The 20,367-nt window shown below is 40.5% G+C and overlaps 1 protein-coding gene across 2 annotated transcripts in view; it reads right to left on the bottom strand.

The window, feature by feature from the left end:
- Nucleotides 1-4,707: 4,707 nt before the first annotated feature.
- Nucleotides 4,708-20,367, bottom strand: part of RASEF (RAS and EF-hand domain containing) — a 48,140-nt gene continuing 32,480 nt past the window's right edge. For both annotated transcript variants that reach the window (XM_048504648.1, XM_048504650.1), the window contains 6 exons: nucleotides 19,192-19,339; nucleotides 16,403-16,484; nucleotides 15,141-15,255; nucleotides 14,307-14,426; nucleotides 13,919-13,995; nucleotides 4,708-8,495 (listed from right to left, as the gene is read on the bottom strand). In XM_048504648.1, coding sequence (XP_048360605.1) covers nucleotides 8,387-8,495; nucleotides 13,919-13,995; nucleotides 14,307-14,426; nucleotides 15,141-15,255; nucleotides 16,403-16,484; nucleotides 19,192-19,339 — 651 coding nt within the window. In that variant the 3' untranslated portion in view covers nucleotides 4,708-8,386. The remainder of the gene's footprint in view (nucleotides 8,496-13,918; nucleotides 13,996-14,306; nucleotides 14,427-15,140; nucleotides 15,256-16,402; nucleotides 16,485-19,191; nucleotides 19,340-20,367) is intronic.

Raw genomic sequence — 20,367 nt, 5'->3', positions numbered from 1 at the left:
TGGCTATGGGTCCTGAGATATTGTTATTGCTGAATGAGAAAGGGGTTGAGTTGGGCAATGCTGTCCTCTTGTGGTGAACAAGAGATAATATGTACCAACCAGGTTGAAACAACTGTTTCAAAAACAGATACCTCCAACTTGAATGAAAAGATTTCACTTGTAAGTAGCAATATCAACATATGCACAACCATACATTGAATATACAAAACAAGCAACACAGCAAGGCTAGTCGGAATCTAGATAAGTGCCAACCTTGTTAAGAAACTTCAAGGCTGCTCTGAAAAGAAATCGAGAAAGGTGAAAAAATGTTAAACAATGCAGAGATGTGTGCTTGGCGAACAATTCCAAAACACACGAAATACTTACAAGTAGAATAGAGATCAAGACTCTCAATGTAATAACAATTGTAATCTACAAAAAACGGAATAATTATTACAGTTACGCAGGTCAACCAATACAGAATTTTTTGAATCAGAAAAGAAAAAAGAAAAGCAAAAATACCAATTGGACTGCGCTCTGCCAGTTTTTTCCTGCTTCTCACAAACGTCCTTGAGATAGAAGAAACTGCAAAGCATCTTTATAGGAGTAGTTAAGCCAGGGGAAAGCCAGGTGTAATCAATCTTTCATTATAAGAAAGGTTGAAAGTCAATGTGTCAGTTGAGTCCAGCAGGCTGTAAAGTGTCCAATCTGAACATTAAAAAAGCTCTCCAGGCGTTGTAGTTTATAGTTAACATCCTCAGATATATCAGGGATAGAAGCCAATATTCCAAACTGGAGAGAGTTCCATGGGTGATTCATGTGTAGAAAATGCTCTACCAATGGAGCATCCTTCCCCTTTGTACTTTCCCCTTTTGCTCTTTATGGTGGCCCTCTTGTGGTAGCATTGATTCTTGGGGATTGCCTGTTATTACCATCTGCAGTCAAACTCTTTATGATCACAATGCAAATTCTTTGTCTAAAAGTTGACAAGAGCTTTGTTTGTACAAGCAGTAAAAAAAGCAAATGTGTAAATCTGATCTAAAAACTGCAGCATTATGACACAACTGGGGTTAGCTGTAAAGGAGCTGGGATGCAAACTGTTCTGTAGTACACATAAATAATATCTGGGGTTTCTCAAGCTTCTCTCTCTCAATTCTCTATCTCTGGCTATTTTCATTACAAGCACTGCCAGGTGAGATTTGGGAGGCCTGATGTGCTGCCTGAATCATAATGACAGAAAATCATTTTGAACTGATTGTTCTGAACAGCTGAATTACTTCATATAGTTTGATCTTTGATTTGTGTGTAAGACTTAGGGGTCGGGAGGCAAAGAAAGACATATTCACCTCCACCAATAGAAGAACAATTTGGACTAAAATCACTGCAGATCTGCAGAAATCTATACCGAAAGAAATATGTGTGTGTAATAGGGGTGCCAGCCTCCAGATATCCCAGAATTACAACTCTTCTCCACAGGACAGAGATCAGTTTCACCTGGAAAAAAATGACTGCTTTTGAAAGTGGAGTCCATGGCATTTAACCCAACTGAGCTCCCTTACCTTACAAAACCCAACCTTCCCCAATTCCATCTCCAAAATTTCTAGGAATTTCCTTTCCCAGACCTAGCAATGCTAGTGGGTTTTTTGAGAGTGAGAGAGACACTGTAATTCATTCTTCATCTTTGCTGAGTCCATACTAAATTGGGAATTAGGGAGGGGTTTCACATCACAATTAAATTAGAGAGAATATGAAGGAGGGGTTTCACATCACAATTAAAACCACTACCATAATACAAAAGGTATCAAATATAATCAAATCTTCATTAATACTGTCTTTGACCTACACAGCTCTTCATAAAACATAGAAGATAACATTTACTAAATATTTGGAAAAATGAAAGTGGCACTGGCACTCCCCTCCCACAGTTCCCAGTTACTGCTACCTGTTGCAAAGTATTTTGAAAGACCTCTCAAAATAATTTTAAGCAGGGGCCATGCGAGTTGCCATTTGGCATGCAGCAGGTGCCCAGTGCAGCTCCTTTCATCCCCACATTTTCTTCTTCGTTGTCTGATTACACAAGCAACTGCCTGCAATTAGGAATCAGGTATTGAACTGGATGCTACCTTAGATGTGGCTCTGCACTGCTACCACAAGAGGTAAAGAAACAGAATATCACCCTCAAACTGAATACACATTTCTGCCACCTCCCCACTCTTTACAATACACCCCCCCCCCCAAAAAAATCGAATGGGTTGGTTGTTGGAATGTAAAGTACTCACTATGCCTGAACATTAGGGAGGGGGAGGTGCAAAATCTCTCTAAGTGTGTAAGTGTTATCTCTTGGCGGGATGCTGTTCCTTTTGTCTGTACCTGGGTCCTACTTTCTGACCCCTCCTTCTTCTCTCTTAATAGCCATTGTTCTTTGTCTCACTTTCCACATGGATCATCTGCAAGGAGTCAGATGTTTCTATAGCTCTATCCTGTGGAAGTAAATATTCCATAGTTGCACTCACATGATGCCAGATTAGCTGGCCACTTGTATAGGGAAATGTATTATTTGGATTAGGATTTCTGTCTTTATTTCAACTGCAACAAGAATGTGAACAGAATCTACTAGAATAAGTATAAGTTTTACCTTTTGTAGTTTACTTCTCAGGATGACTGATTTTGTGGCACTCAATATCACGTTTTCATGACTGGGCACACTCTGCTATGTTAACCAAATATACCCAACAGTGTTACTTTTTAGATGATGGTGGAAATTGCAGGGCAACCACTTGAAGAGCTCCCAAACAAAGAATGTGTCATGAGATCTTAAGAAAATGGCACATTGTGTGTGCCAAGTGTTATTTTATTATTATATTTCAGTTTTTGCACATGGCACTCCACTTCTTTTCCATTAGGATTTCTGAATAAGAAACAGCTTCTCAAAAGAAGGAACAGGTTACAAGCTCAGTTTGTGACATGTATCCTCCCCCTTTAGGCTCAGTTGCAATAAGGAAGAAATCCAATAAAATAAATTGAATAAAGTCCCAGGGCTTTTAATGGCACTTCGGCAGCATCCACATAAAACTGGATATTGTGTTATAGTGATCATTTGCAACTGGATTGTCTTCATCTTGTCCACACAGGAAATTCCAGTTGCAAACGATTGCTACAACATGATAGTACAACATCCAATTATGTCTGGGTGCAGCCTTGGCTTGCTAAATCAGTTTCTAATCTACACATACACCAATTTACATAACACAATTTTACTACATTTATTTTTAAGCAATGAACTTTCTGTAGGTTATCACCAAAAATAATTCATAAACTGAAGTCATCTATTTGTTATGTACACAGAAAGTGTCACACTCCATGCTGAACAGTCTCAAAATCTTGATTTGCTGGCATGCTTTGTGGGAGTGCCAATTCAGACAAACTGAAGAAGCTGTCTGCCCCAGTAGTCCATTACTTGTAAATATGCTTCTAAACACACTGAATATGCAGGCCTTTTTTTCTTTTTAAACAGGAAGAAAACCCTTTCTCTCACTGTGCATGTATATCAAATGATCCGTGTTCCCCTTTTAAGGAGCACAAATTTCATGCCCATCAAAGCACTTCACTCTTCAAATTATTCATGTTCCTCTGTAAAGCGCACAGTTGTTGGGGAGGGGAAAGCCCATACCACTCAAATGAACCATGAAGTCTTTCAGAAAGATACGATTTATTTCTTTTGGCCTTCTTAACACATTTATTTATTTTGACCTTCTTGTCCATACTATCCTCTCAGAAGAACCAGAAAGCTCTTTATGGCAAAGGAGATCCACATTTTAACAAGAGATTGATTGGCATTTTTGCATCTTCTGCACAGAACCCAGATAATAAAGAGTACAGTAATAAAGAGCACAGATCTGAACTACAGGTTGCTGAGGTCTTTTCCTTCATATTCCACTTCCTGTGTAGAAAAGTGGTAACAAAAAGTTAGCTCCAAACAACCCTAACCCTTTTCTTCCCGAAAGGCACATCAGTTCATAGTTGACCCATGGCACTTCTAACACCACAGCCAAGCTGTGATGCAAGAAGGGTTACTGAGCCACCAGAGAAAGGGTGCCATGTAGTGATCAGAGTGTTGGACCCAGGTTTGGATCTTTATTCTGCCATGGAAGCTTGCTGTGTGACCTTGAGCCAGTCACACACTCTAAGCCTAACCAGCCTCACAAGGTTCATGAAAGGATAAAATGGGAAGAGAAGGATGTCAGCCACTTTGGGTTCCCATTAGACAGAAATGGCAGTATATACAGTCAAATCTCAGTCTTCGTTGCCCTCGGAGAGTGACCGTTTCGGTCTTCACTATTTGGTCGCCTCAGAGATCGGCAGTTGCCTTGGCTTCCATCGGCTTCCGAGGTGACTTTTGAATATCTCCGGTGTGCCATTGGCGTTGTGCATGTGAAAACAGTGTTGCTCATGCACAAACGGCGTATCTCAGAATATGCCATTTTTGGTTTTTGCCACCCGTCGCCAGACGGATTAGCAGCAAAAACCAAGGTTCCACTGTACATGAAGTACATGAATAAATAAGGTGGCCCAGCATGACCATCAGCATTTCAGTGCTGATGTGATGGAGAAGCTAGGGAGGGGCAGGGAAGCAGGGACAGGGCATCATAGTAGTTGACTTCTAATATTGTTTTGTGTGATAAACTATCACCAAACTGAACTCTTCAATAAATACAAGATCCATTTGTGTTACATATAATTTTAATTCTAAGAAATTTTACGCAGCATATTTTGGCCCACAAACTATCACCAGGAGTTGCCAGAGGCCTACGAAATAGCATGTAAGATTTTTTTAAAAAAAGAGTGCAAAGCACGCAAAAAGGTGGTATGCTCTAAGAGTTTAAACGATAAAGTAGGAGGAAAATAATGTATTAACTGCATAAAAATAATCTTGTGTACATATTTCTCATAAACAATAACATACAACATCTCCATTTGAAAATAAATACACACGTACAAAGGTAACAAGGCCACTAAATAAATAAAAAGACAACATTTTTACTCAACAAAAGAGATATCTCTTAAAAAGGGCTGCTTTCTAACAGCCACTCATACTGGCAGAAATCTATTCAGGATCTATAAGGCACCATTTGTCCAAGTGCAGAGTCCCATTTGTGTTCTCTCAAGTGTAAGTGAACTTCTTGCATAAGCTGGCTTCTCAGTTCACTTGAATGGATGGGGAAAACATCGCACATCAAATCTCAGTGTATGCATGAAACTATTCACTCAATGGATATGAACAGAAAAGTTCTTGGGAACGCCACATCCACAAAAGATCACTTGTTGGACATCAAAAGTGCAATGATAGTAAAAATCAAGTCAGTATTTATAATTGTTTTCCTCTTACACAGTTAAGTGCTTTGATACCGGGATGGTGTTTAAATGAATTATCAGCAGAACTCCAGACTATTAAATTTGTTCTGACACAAGCTAGTACTGTATGGTTCAAAATTAAAGCCTATAAATGCACATGTAGACATATAACACACACACTTTACTCAGCAAGATTGACAGCGTCAGATATTTAAAAATTAAGGATGTGGCTCAAAAGTTCTCAGACTTGAGCTACTGAAAACAGAATATTTTGTTTGAATGTAAGACCTGGAATCACAAATACCTTAGCCTGTCAGTTACTGGTGTCTCAAGATAATAACTAAACACTCAAATAACATAGCAAAACTGTGAAATATGGCTGCTCTGTTACTGATGCCTGACTTGTTGCAAGTTAGCATATATATGCATTTTTGAAGTGTTCTGCAAATCATGTGGGCCTGGCTTACAAAAATCAATATTTGTGTTGGTTTGATTATACAAGCTCTATCTGTCAATGCATCTCAACTTTAAACATTTTTGGCTGGTCTATCAGTTTGCAACATCCCCAGTGTAAGCTAGTGTTTCATAAATGTTCTTTCCCATTGCACATTTGGTAACATGGCAAATTTTAAAATCAGATTAGGATCTTATTTAAGAATGCCATGTCCCAGTTGTACCACCAAAACATTCTTAAGAAAAGCTTAACTGCGTGGTGCATGGCAGCTGTGAGCATCTGTTAAGATAAACTATGCATCCCCTTGTCACAATCAGGATATTATGATGCAAGATTTTTCTTTAGGATGCAGAATCAGGACTTCTTTTTCTATACTGCTGAAAGTTGCACAGGCAACATATATGAAGTAAAAGCTGAAAAAGTGTCATTTCAACACTGACATTTTCTGAGTGCAAAACAAGTACTGTTCTTTGATAAAGAGTAATCATAAATCCATTCTAGAGAAAAATAAAATCCATATTCTAGTTTTATAAATTAGTTTTTTGGGGGGGAGCAAAACTATATAAATTTAAAATATATAAAAAGAGCCCAAGACACTCAGTATGCAGATTTAAGGGCCAAGGGGTCTTTCGCACCTACTCAATAACACCAGGTTGCCAAGAAACCAATAACTTGATTTTCTTCTTTCTGTGTCAGGCAACAATATTATAACACTCAAGTCCACACTGCAAAAGCCACAATGCTACCCTTCAAAAAAGAACTTAAATTTTTGTGACTGCTAATCCCACATCTTAAAGACACAAGACTTGGGCAACCCTATCTGGGGGTGGGGTGTAGGTGGGAAGGGGCAAAGTGGCTCTTGGAACAGGCTCAGAGTAGTGCCGACATGTTTGCCACCCTGACCGTGTAAGTGGCATTTACGCTGGTGGAGAGAGCAAATGTGGAGGACAGTACTCCAAAAAAGGCAGTCACCTGAAGAGCTGCACTGGCCTAAAGCTGAATGCCAGCATGGCTGCGGGAAGGCTAGGGTGTAACTGGGGTGGAGTCAACTTTACATAGCTTCCACCGGGCTTTCCAGCTGGGAACATCCCTGGCTCAGACCTCCAACAAATCCATTTTGCCCTATGGAAAGTTTTCAGACAGCCAGGGATTTTCTGGTGTTTGCTGACTTTCCACGCTTGCCTGGAAGCTCTTGGGAGGAGCTGGCATGGCGGCAGCGCTGTCTCTGGCCACTCTGGATTGGGCTGTCAACGAAGTTTTGAAAAAATCAAGAAGGCCTACAAAAGTGATACTCAGACAAGCAGCTGCAGTATAAGACCCACTCTTTGATCCCTCTTTCAGCAAATCTTGAGGTGAAATATCAGAACAAGCTAACAAACATTCATTGTCTTAGATGCCAGTGGAGATTCAAAGCAAATCCTCTATTTTAGGGAGCTACTTGCAATAACTTCGCATACCTTGGGACCTTGAACCTTCCCTTTGGGTTTTAAATGTAAACCAGCAGAGTTATTTCCAGATGAGTTTTCAGGTTTTTTCAGAATTATTCTTCAGAAGGGCTGGTGCAAGATAGGCTTAAGCTGACTATGACACAGTTTAAGAATCCTTAGCTTAATTAACTAGGACTATAGGTCATTGCTGGTTTAGCTTCACTGCATAAAGACTTAGTTCTTATTGAGGCAACAAACCTATGGTTGGGCTGTGCTACTTGAGACTGAAGGCAGGGGCACACATGAATGAATATGCCTCTGTACAAAAGAAGTAGCATATGTGCACATAGGAGAAGGTTCTAGACTAGACTTTTGCCTAAGACTGTAGTTTCTCTGTAGGCAAACCTTTTTTTCATGGAATATGCTATCATGTGAGCTCCTTCCTAGAGGCTGTTGTGAGAAAGCCTAGACTCTGTGAGTTTTAGGCTTTTTTAATTCAACTAATATATACAGCTTCAGACAAAATAATCAAACTTGTGTTGTTAAATTATCCCATACTATAAACAAATCAATATTGGACATCTGCTCTTTAAAGTTTATCTTTGAACAGCGCCATGTTTTTCTTTTCCATTCAAACACAACTCCCTGAATGCAACTGCCACTGAGTCTCCCCTGATTTTGGCACAACACAGAACAGAAAAGTTCAAAACTCCAGCAATTCTTCCAAAAATAGTATGAATTTCATGATGGTGATGGAGTTCCTCGAAGATCTGGTCACATATTCCAGCCATGGAGCAGAAAGTAGATTTTCCATGTTTACACAGTTTAGTATTTACTACTAAAATCATACTGAGAAATGTTGTTTTTTTACTTCTTTGCCAAGCAGGTCAACATAAAATGGCATGTATGGTTTGAAGCTGAGTGGATCCACATTCAGCAAATGGTGCTGCATAACTGAAGACCTCCTTCTTCTTGACTTGATTTTGCTCAGCATTATTCTTGGGGACTGTGAACTTGCTGGCCAGTCTGATGGACCTGTAGGGTAATTACTGCCACTCTCCCCTCCACAAATGCTCTGGCATAAACTATGCCTGATTCTTTCATTTTTTCCCTTGGATTTTTCTTTATACCTCAAAGTCTCTCTCTTTTTTGGAGCCAAAAATGCCTTGATCATCTAAATATTGCAGCAATTTTTGGTGTTTGTTGACCTCTTTGTCGTCGTCCCTGTCAAGTCAGTTACAGACCTGTTGTCATCTTCGCTATCGCTTCTTTTTCGTACTTCTCTATGAAACAATAATTATTCATGATTAGAAAGAACAATATCAAAGCAGTCATATGTGGCCTATTGTGGAATTTAAACAAAAAACATCAGGTTTCCTGAGCTAACGCTACATTATTTATAGTCATTAAACAAGCCAAGAAATCGCTATACCACCATGAAAGAATATGCCCATTTGCATTTTAACTTTGCACACTGCAAATCTACATCTGTCCACAGCATTTTAGCTATCATCTGCCTTGGCCACATCTCCAGAGAGGCAGCATAAATAAATAAACAACTCATCAATTTTGCAATGTTTTCTTCCAGGATACAACCCATGAGAAAAAGGTGTACTACACAAGGTACACTAAAATTAAAGACAGCTGCATAATAGAATTTCTCAGTGAACTGTATCCTATATGACTCATTAGCCAAATGATTGAGGGATATAAACACCTATCCAATCTGTTTTAGGATGTGTCTGCACCCTTACTCTTTGCTATATTTAATTACCGTTTGTCCCAGTTGTCCAGCAGGACTGCACCAGGTGGAAACAGCAGACATTCTGTTTCAGATTGCTAATGTTGCCCCATTTTATTTATATAGTGTATCTGCCATCTTAGGCAGCTTGTTTATGCATAGTGATACTTCTAGGGTAGATGTTTCTTCATGGCTAGTATATAATAAACATTAAAAATAAAGGGTTCTGACAGAGAAAAGGAGCTGAAAAAAAGTTGGGGGGAAAGACTTCACAGAAATTAGTTCAGACTAATCAAAACTCAGTAAGGGATCTGGCTTTTGTAAAGAATGGTGTCTGTAATCTATCTATATCTATATAAAAAGCTAACAGTGTTTTTGTTGATGATAGTATAACTCAGTAACTGCTGGGCCAATTCCTCTGAAAATTCCCAGCCACTATAGTCAGCCAGGTGAGAGTGTTTTTAGATGTTCACATACCTGAAATTTCACACCTGGCCCAGGTAAAACACCTTTTTCCTGGCGCTCCATGGTGAAGGACATGCAGCTGCCTGTGTGTAACTGTCACCCTTAAAATGTTTGTGCTGCTTAGAATGTTCACTCAGATGGCCAGATATGAGCAGTGAAAACAGTACATAGGCAGTAACTCGAGTGGAAGTGAAACACATACACACACATACACACGAGGGAGAGGGAAGGGAGGGAGAGGGAGGGGTGGCATGCAAGGGAAGAGAGGGAGGGAGAGGAAAGGAATGGAGGGGAGGCATGCAAGGGAAAAGAAGGGAGAGAGGGGAGAGAGTGAGGGGTGGCATGCAAGGGAGGGGAGGCAGGGGGCCCAGCATCTTGATATGACCCACCCACCCTAGCGGAGGAAAAGGGAAGGGAAGGAGGGGGAGGGGTGGCATGCAAGGGAAGAGAAGAGAGGGAGGGAAGAGAGGGAGGGGTGACATGCAAGGGACTGGAGGGAGGGGCCAGGCACCCTAGATTCCCTGAATACTGCAGTTACAGTTAAGAAAACCAGGCACGCATTACTCAGGAGTAAGCTCAGTACAGCAACTGTGACATACTTTGAATGGCTGCATTGCGCCCCTCAGAGGGTTTTTTCAGAAGCGACACTCATTGCCACCAACCAAACTTACTCCCAGGTAAAGGATCATGACCAGCCAGCCTAGATGTGTGGGAGGGGTGCCTTTCCATCCCCCCCCCCCAAGGAATGCAGGCACACACATCAATGACATCGCACAGTATCAGGCTGCGTGTTTGCATGAGCATGTACTGCTGGCCTCTGCACTTGACTTGCTGCTACTGTTCCTTTCCCATTTCACCACAATAAGCCACAGCAACGTGTGGCCGGGCCCTACTAGTTTCTACTAAATGCATAGGTTCTCTATCTAGATCAGGGGTCTGCAACCTGCGGCTCTCCAGATGTACGTGGACTACAATTCCCATCAGCCCCTGCCAGTATGGTCAATTGGCAATGCTGGCATGGGCTGATGGGATTTGTAGTCCATGAATATCTGGAGAGCCGCAGGTTGCAGACCCCTGATCTAGATCAATACCAAGGAAGGATCAGAAATCACGCACACATAGGCCCTACAAAGGAACTGGAAGCATCTCAGAATACACTGGACCTTCATCAGGGTTCATGGAGATGCCCCCACCAATCCATTGTATGATGAAAATGGAGATGTTCTGCCAGGCCTACGGTTAAGACAGTGGCAATCACATCCTTGCTGGCCTACCCATCCATACCCTTATTTTTATTCTTATTCTTATTTACCTTTATTCTTATTTATCTTATTTGTCCTATTTCTTTAGTAATTAGATCTGATTTTAGGTTTTGATTCTCTCTTTTGTGTTCCTCTTTCCTTGGTAGGTCAACCTGTTGGTAAAATGAAATTGGAGCACTAATGGCTTTTTAAATTGTTATTGTTTCAAGAGTATATGGATTTTTAATTGAATATAGGTTTTAATTATATATAGATTGTTTGATTGCTTTACATTTCTTAAGGGTGCCCCCATCCCCCATTGTTTCCAACGGGAGCTAGTAGAATATGGGGATGATTATTATTATTATTATTATTATTACTACTACTACTACTACTACTACTACTACTACTACTACTATTATTATTATTATTATTATTATTATTATTATTATTATTATTATTATTATTATTATTATTTATTGGGTTTATAGACCGCCCTCCCCCGAAGGGCTCAGCTTTGAGGGTCCATAACTTTGGACCCCCTGAACCAAACTTCACCAAACCTGGGTGGTATCATTAGGAGAGTCTCATAAAGATACCCTGAAAGTTTGGTGCTGCTAGCTTAACAATTGCACCCCTGACAGCAGGCACCCCCCAAATTTCCCCAGATTCCCCTTTTAAATCCACCCCCTTCGGCATGGATTTAAAGGAAGAATATGAGGTCCCCAGTTTAAACATTGAAATCATGCTGTTCCAGGGTGGGGGATAATCCACCCCAAAACAGCATTACTTTCAATGTTGTTTTAACTGGGGACCCCAGATTCTTCCTTTAAGGTGGATTTAAAAGGAGAATTTGGGCTCTTTAGTTTAAACAACATTGAAAGTGATGCTGTTTGGGGGTGGATTCCAACATCACAGTGGCCACCCATGGGAGGGGTGTGCAAAACTCAGATTTTGCACTGGGCTCCATTTTCCCTAGCTATGTCTCTGCCTGGAGGGGAGGGCAGAAAGGGCTGCTGGCTGCCGGCTGGGAGCCCAGCTGGTGGGGTGGAGGGCAGGGCAAGGGAAGGCAAGGGAAGGCAAGGCAGTCTGCTGACCCTGGCCTTGGAGAGCTGCTTTTATAAGTACTGAGGCCGGGGCGGGGCTTGGGGAGGCATGGCCATGCCCCCAGAGGTGGGTGGGGTTGTGGCCCTGCCTCCCGAACCCCCCATAAAAAATCTATACCTACGTCCCTGATTAAGATGCTCCAGAAAAGCAGGTTTCCTTTCCAGGGAATGAGCAGAATAGTTAAAATCAAGAGTGTAGCAGAGAAAATATTTTAATTGTTAAATAAATTATTTAATCATCTGAAAATTAGAGCTAAAGGCTTATTTTTATTCACCCACTGTTTGGCTTCTATAATTGTACTACAAAAATCCCTAATGCACTGAACTATTTAAAAGGGCACTCCTGCCAATTCCTAGAAATGAATCATAGAAGACAACAATCAACTTTGAATTGTCATTTCCAGATGTCTGGTTAAATGACTGGTTATACCTCTGCTGAACCTGTTGCCAGGGATGTACGTAAGGGGGGGGGGGTGTCTCGGGTTCAAACCCCTCCCATTACATGTCCAACTTGCTTGAAACAATGCATGGAATGGAACAGCTGGAAAGCCCTCCATCACTGAACCCACCCCATAAAAAATACCTACGTCACTGCTTGTTGCCACTGGACGATAAGGGATTTCTCCACACTGAATGAATAAGCAGCTGTGCCTCTTTCCAGGAATCCATTTTTCCCCCAGTTAGGGCATGTGAACCCAGTACAGAAACTGAAACTTGTATGTGAACTCTTGATGGCCATCCCTCTTTTTTATAACATAGGTGGGACAGCCCAATCTTGCATTTGGGTAAATACAGCATTGTTAATCTTGTGATAATACCAAAATTACTTCCGGATCCTATAGTTTTGATTTGGAGCACCATATATTACAAGTAACATAGGGACTAATCAATCATGCATGCTTCAATAGTGAAATAAACAAAGAGCATTTATTATGGCTTTGAATGAATTATTACTGGAGGCTTGCTGAATGCTGAAAATTGCAAAATCCTGGAGCTGCATTTGGCCTGGAGTACATTAGACCTGACAGATGCAAATCACTATTAAGTCACCTTCCTGTGGATAGTAATCAGTACCACAGCACACTATTTACAACTTACTCATACTACATATCTCTGTTCATCACTTGGCTCATCTTCATTCTCTACTGGATACTAGGCTATCATTCTGCTACAGGGCAACCATTTGCAACTGGATTGCCTTGCCCACACATAAAAATCATTATGTAGTTGGGGGCAGGTTTTGACACAGAAGAAGTGTGATAATATATAGTTTATGTTAATCCAAACTTAAAACAGACTTCAGAACACAAAAAGCTTTCTATCTACATACCTGTCTGTCACTTTTTTATCCCAGCTTTCCACTGAGGGAGTTCAGAGTGGGGTACATGGTATTCACCTTTCTTGTGATACAGTTACAACCCACCCTACAAGGTGGCTCATGGACCCCCAGTGATCTGCTTAGGCAGGGGAGACAGCTGGGATGGACAGTACCTGAGTGATAGGGCATGACCAGAGATAGTACCAGCATGACATTTTAAGTTACTTCCTTCCTGCATATGGAATACACACAGTATGAAGTTGCAGCTAATTATTACTTCTTTATCATGTGCTAAAAGAAATGAGTACATACAAACTGAACTTCACTTTAATTCACTATATGGAAAATAGTACAGCTAAATAAAACTACTTCAAAAAACAGTTCTCAAATATATTTGTGAATGTTATATATTTCTTCAGTGACTTCGTTTTTGAAATAATTGTTTGATCCTTAAAGGTAACACTGATCAAAACACTCAGAAAAGTAAGAGGTCACACATAATAAGCTATATGAGCTCTTTCCAGATGGTGAATGTGTGATAACAGGATCATGCCCACTAATCTTTGCACATGCAAGGCTTTGGAGCTGAACACACACACATGCAAGCTCTCCATACACAGGTCTTGGTCAGAAGATAAGAGGTCATGACACAAAGGTCATGAGTGAACACAGCATGAACAATCTTAGCACACCAACACCTGCATAGTCACCTGTTAACTAAAAAGAGTTATGCATATTCTGTTTTGGTTTTACACATAAGTGCCATTTAATAGACTTGACCTTTTAAAATAACCATTTAAGATAGACTACATGTAATTAATAAATTTCAACATACCGAGCAAGGTGAAGAACTGCCTCCACAATGTTAGATCCATCTTTGGCACTTGTTTCACAAAACAATGCACTGTAAGCCTAAAAGGGGGGAAAAATCCCATAGAAGGCCTCTTTCAAATAAGTGTCAAACCAATGCCATTTCCTACCAAAATGAATTATGTCAATCTTTTATTAACAAATTCCTACATAATATCATTGTCTTTTTAGTATTGTTCACTCTGTATAGTTCAGGGGTAGGGAACCTGCGGCTCTCCAGATGTTCAGGAACTACAATTCCCATCAGCCCCTTTCAGCATGGCCAATTGGCCATGCTGGCAGGGGCTGATGGGAATTGTAGTTCCTGAACATCTGGAGAGCCGCAGGTTCCCTACCCCAGGTATAGTTCTTACCATGGCCAGTTTTTCTCCATAATTTACTGGTACACATTTCTCTCCTTGTTCATAAGCCACTGGGCGAAGGTCTGCTTTGTTTCCAATCACCATGATTGGGATATTTTCATGTGTTGCATCCTGCAAAAAGTAGTTTTGATTGACAATAAGACATGATGTTAAAGGTATTAGAATGAGAAGCAAAATTTACAATATTAGAAACTCTGTTATCTGGCATATTCCAACCAGACTACCAAACAAAATTGAGGGTAATTATTTAGATAGTAAAATATATTTATCAATTACTAATACACTAAAATTGAGCCACAATGTCTGCAGAATAAAGCAAGTTTTCCAAACAATACGTCCAACACAATGCAATCCCACAGCAGTGGTTATTCCTATTCCATGACAGAACTTAACTTAGGGTGTTATGTGGTTTCTGAGCTGTATGGCCATGTTCTCTAGTAGAATTTTCTCCTGATGTTTCACCTGCATCTGTAGCTGGCATCTCCAGACCACACAACACCCCAGTGATTCCGGCCGTGAAAGCCTCCAACAATACATAGAACTTAACTTGTTCTCTATTAATGAAAATTACTCCTGGTCTGACATTGGTAAGGTCAAAACTTTGATCAGCTGCTTATTCCAAAAAAACAGCTTTTCCATTACTTATGGCCATACTGGACAGTACTCTCCAACATAAGGTACATTCCTTAATCTTAGGGATCTTTGCACCAAATCTCTCAAGAACCAAATTGAGGGGGCACCAGCATAGTGAAGCACACTGAAATGATCTGTAAATATTGCCCACTCTGAACTACAACCACCCTTGGCAAGTTTTAAAGTTCTTACCTCAATCATCTCCACCCATTCTCGCACATTCAGAAAACTTTTCTCACACGTAACATCATATAGCAGAAGCACACCATCTGCTCTTCTGAAGTATGATTTTGCAATGCTCCTGAACCTTTCAATAAAAAAATTAAAAGCTGCACTTGAATAGAAACAGATTTAAGACAGCAGCCCAATCCAAAAATCCCTGGTGGCTGAGGATGGTTATGTCACTCCATCTCCAGAAGGCTTTCATGCAGCAGAGGGAGGCAGCAGGAAGAAAAAACCCAGCCACCTGAAAGCTAAATGGAGTGGTGTTTCCCTGCACCAAGCAGCACCACTTTAAGCCCAAGTTTAATTTTCTTCAACACTACAGCGATGATGGTTTGACAGTGAGAACAGCTCTGCCCCAGATATCTTCGCTCCACCCACTGCCAGCCTACCTAGCTTCACTCCTCTCTCACACATCCCTGCATACCTTTCCCCTTCTTCACCTCCCCGTGGCTGCCTCCCTCCTCTGAATTCTGCCTGGATCACTTCCCACCCTACTGCTGCCAACTGTTTTCTTACCCAGACAAGTAGCATTTGGACACAAAAAGATAACTGTTAGTGCTGTCTGCTTGGACAGACAGGAGACTAAGCAATCTGAGTTAAACAGAACACCAGCATCGCAACCTGCAGGGAAAGGGGAGGACTGGGGATCAAGAGAGTGTGCCAAAAGGCGGATCACACTGTTAAAGCTGCTCTGTGTCCTTCCCTCCACCAGAGGATGGCAATGGTGGGCAAACAGGGTGCAAAGAATATTTTCAGCTTTGTTATTATTTTAATATTTGTTATTTACTACAGCACAATAAATACATATATTGATATAAACAGAAAATAATTGCGAATTTCCTGTCATTTATTGCTTTTGAAAACACAATGAAGCCTGCTGGGTGACCTTGGGCTAGTCACAGTTGTCTAAGAACTCTCTCAAATCTCGTCTTCCTCACAAGGTATCTATGTGGGGAGGGTGATGGTAAGCTTCTTCTTATGGCACAGAAAAATGTGGTATAAAAAACAACTCTTCTGAATGTTCTATTTGGAACCCAGGGCTATTCAGTCCTAGTTTGAGACTGGTCACTACAACACTCCAGGGCAAGTTTTGATTTAATCCCTCCCAGCACCTTCTGTGGCTTTTCCAAAGATTTTAAATGGATATAATCTATCATTTTAAAATTGCAGCACATAAGCTTGTTGTTGACTGTACAATTCCCAAATAAAAACAGAAAAATCATACTAACCTCTCTTGCCCAGCTGTGTCCCACAGCTGTAGCACTGTAGGTTCGCCATCAACAATAAGTCTCTTCATCTGAAAATCAACCCCTTAAAAGCACAACAAAATCAGTATTTTAGACAGCGTGAATTAAAAGCTGCATTGATATTAACACTGATGCCATCACAAGTAAACAGTAATACAGAGATCCATTCCATATGACACAAATAAAACATCTTCAAGAGGTTTAAAAAAGCATTTTGGAGTGGAATTCCACACAGCCCCCCCCCCCTAAAAAATGTTTTTCCTCCAAGTGTTATGTTTCAAAAATGCTAAACTAGCAACGTTATTCCTTAAGTCACTTTGAAAATGTTTCCTGTTTGCTGTGGGGAGAGCAGGAGATATTTTATCCACCCTCCCTTTTTAGGAGCTTTTACTTTCATTTTCACCTCAGCTCACACCACTGATGTAGGTATAGATTTTTAATGGGGTGGGTTTGGGGTGGGGAGGTTCAGGGGGTGGGGGGACCACTCCCTGGGGAAGCCCAGATTCTCCTTTTAAATCCACCTTAATGGGAGAATCCGGGATTCCCAGTTAAAACAACATTGAAAGTGATGCTGTTTTGGTGTGGATTATCCCCCACCCTGAAACAGCATCACTTTCAATGTTTAAACTGAGGACCTCAGATTCTCCCTTTAAATCCATGCCGAAGGGAATGGATGTAAAAGAAGAATCTGGGGAAATTTGGGGGGTGCCGGCTGTCAGGGGTGCAATTGTTAAGCTAGCAACACCAAACTTTAAGGGTATCTTCAGAAGACTCTCCTGATGATACCACCCAGGTTTGGTGAAGTTTGGTTCAGGGGGCCAAAGTTATTGACCCTCAAAGATGTAGCCCCCATCTCCTATTAGCTCCCATTGGAAACAATGGGGGATGGGGCACCCCCTTTGAGAGTCCATAACTTTGGGACCCCTAGACCAAACCTCACCAAACCTGGGTGGTATTATAAGGAGAGTCTCCCAAAAAATCCCTGAAATTCTGGTGCTGCTAGCCTAAAATCTGCGCCCCCTACAGGCCAAAAGTCAGAAAAAAATTAAAAAATGCAAAAAACCCACAAATGAGGGCGGAGCTTTGGACATGTAATGGGGGAATGGAACCCGGGAAACCCCCCTTACCTACGTCCTTGGCTCACACCCACCATTTTCTGCCATTGCAGGATTCACCATGCCACCCGCATTGCAGACAGTTCTAACAGGGGTTTCCTCTGCTTGCCATTCATCCTCCCTCAATGTCCGTCTAAAAAGTACATGAATAAAATTAGTTGTCATTGCCAATTCTCCGCACATACTTTTCCCTTTCTTGTTGTTTTGAAGGAGATATCTTCAAAGCTACAACGATATGAGAATCAGTAATATGTGCATAATTCAAGTCGTCATAGCTTCGAAGACACCTCCCTCAACACAAAAAAAGGAAAAATGACATGTGAACCAAATCAGCATTAAAAACTAATTTTATTCATGTACTTTTTAGATAGAAATTGCAGGTGGATGACCTACAAGCAGAGGAAACCTCCATGGGAACCTTCTGCAAATGACCGGTGACATGGAGAATCTCAAAGAAGCAAAAAATGGTGAGTGCGAGCTGCGGCAAAAATGAAAGTAAGAGCTGGAATGGGGGGGAAGGTGGTTAAAATAACTGTTTTGGGATGAAACGCTTTATTCTCGATGCAATGTTTAGGAGGAAAAAGCCAAAATGGTTCTTTTTAAAATGTCTGCAGGATGTTTTATTTGTGTTGTGCAGAATGGGCCACTCCCTTTCAGCAAAGTTAATTTTAAGCACCTATTCCTTGCAATTACTAAGCTATATAATTTTGTATCCCAGTAGTAACTCAAGTTAATGGCCAACTAATAGAAGGCAAACACAACTATCTTTTCATGTAATACTCTCTATTACACAGTATACGTAGGTTTCTGGGTACAAAATATATGAACATTGGCTCATCTGTGAAAAAAACATAAATGTATAAAGTATGGTTTGTCACAATACAAACAAGCCCCAAGGTGAAACACAATAATTTCATCTCAGGAAACCACAAGTGGTCATGTGTAAATCACTAACCAACATACAGAGGTACACAAACTCCAACACTTAGCAGCAATTTGGGAGAAAGGAGTGAGGGTTACCTACCCCAGGCTGCTAAGGCCAAAAGAAAGACCAGTAGCTAGAGAAGCAAGAAGTCACTGAGGGGTGGTGAGAGGATACAAACATTTGCACTGCTGTATTTCTTTGGGCATCATGAACTGTGATAAATGAATACTGTGCTGCACCACACAATGACAACTAAGTAAAAGTTCTCCAGTCAATATAGCTCAAGAGGGAAGGAACAAGTGAAGTATTTACCTTATGGCTGCCATTATCCCCAGCAGAATGTTCCTTTACGGGGATGGGGACAGATGTATTACTAAATCATTTTAACTTCCTATGAATATTAGAAGATGTCCTGTTAGGATATATGTGATGGAAATAAGAGATGTGTATCTTTTAAATATATAAATAGGCCACCTCATAGACATAAGGACAAAGTGATGTGACTCTAAGAGGGCCATGGTAACATTTAGAAATGGGTCATAACCACCTCTATTTTACTTTAAAAGAGAAATATGCACTTTGTGCATGTCTGTTCTTCACAACTGATGTAATTCACGTACATTTTGGACTCCAGAATCCATTCCATACCCAAGTACAAACTATCTCACAAACAGCCGCTCTAAGCTACTACAGAGATTTGTTGATAACCTAAAAAAGCATAACATGCATACCTAGAGTTGCACTGGTGTTCCCTCGAAATTCATTTTTGCAAAGTCTCATAAGGAAACTGGATTTTCCAACTGCTGCATCTCCAGCAAGAACTATCCTGTAAGCCTTCTCGGAGCTTGGGTACCTGGAGTTGTAATCTCTGGAGTCTGACTAAATTTAAAAAATACATACCAAGTCACATTATGAAAAATATACAAATTCTTCCAGCACACATTCAGGGATGTCACAGCTAAATCATCTTTCTGTCCTAAAGCTACAAAAATCTGAAAAATCTGCAAGAAAAATCCTAACCATGTATGTACATGATGGGATCCAAACTGGTTGTTAACGATCAGGAAGAAGGGGTTGGGGTCAGAGTGGATAATGGAATGAAACAGTAACCTGGTGTATGATGGCAGTGAAACAAGAAACTCCATGCAAGGGAATATTAAGAAAATAAAAGGGACAGCATCATAATCCCTTTACATAAATCTATGGTCCAGTGGCATTTAGAATAGCATGTGCTGTTCTGGCTGCCCGAACTACAGTAAGATATACATCCTGGAAAGTTGCAGAAAAAAGTCAGTTGAAATAATGAAAGGGAAGCTCTTCTATTACAAAGAAAGGCTAAAGCTCTTTGGTGGAAACAGAATGAAGAATCAGGTGGACCCTTGGCTTAATCTAGAAGGTTTCTTTGTATGTTCTATTTATCATAGCAATATTTTTTTAGAAAATTAAAAAAACAAGGCCAGCCAAAATAGGTCAAAATCTACCAGGTTTCCTATTAATTTCTAAAATCACTTTATGAGGATGGTTCTCCCAAAGTTTCATTCAGTTTTTTTTCTGAAATATGCTTATTCTGAAAGTATAACTCAACTAACAATTAGAATTGGCCATCCACCACATACCTTAGTGTGAGAATGATGCAAAATACCATTAAAGTATTACATTAGCTACACCTTTCAGATGACAGAAGTGGTTTAAATTACAAAATGCAGTTTTCAACCAATGGGCCTCACAACTACTCCCTCATACCCAGGACAGTTATATATTTTGGTTGTCAAACAACAGTTCCTCATACTGCATGATAACCTTTTGAAAGATAAATATTTCAAAAGCAAGTCATGATATGGACTGGGAACCTGCCATTCAGAATGAAAGAAAGTCAAAGATTCCTCAAACCTTTGGAAGTGTCTAAA

Source organism: Sphaerodactylus townsendi, linkage group LG07, assembly GCF_021028975.2.
Source record: "Sphaerodactylus townsendi isolate TG3544 linkage group LG07, MPM_Stown_v2.3, whole genome shotgun sequence".
NCBI classification, from domain to species: domain Eukaryota; kingdom Metazoa; phylum Chordata; class Lepidosauria; order Squamata; family Sphaerodactylidae; genus Sphaerodactylus; species Sphaerodactylus townsendi.
The sequence above is the reverse complement of the archived record's forward strand: the minus strand, read 5'-3'. Positions and strand labels throughout refer to the sequence as shown.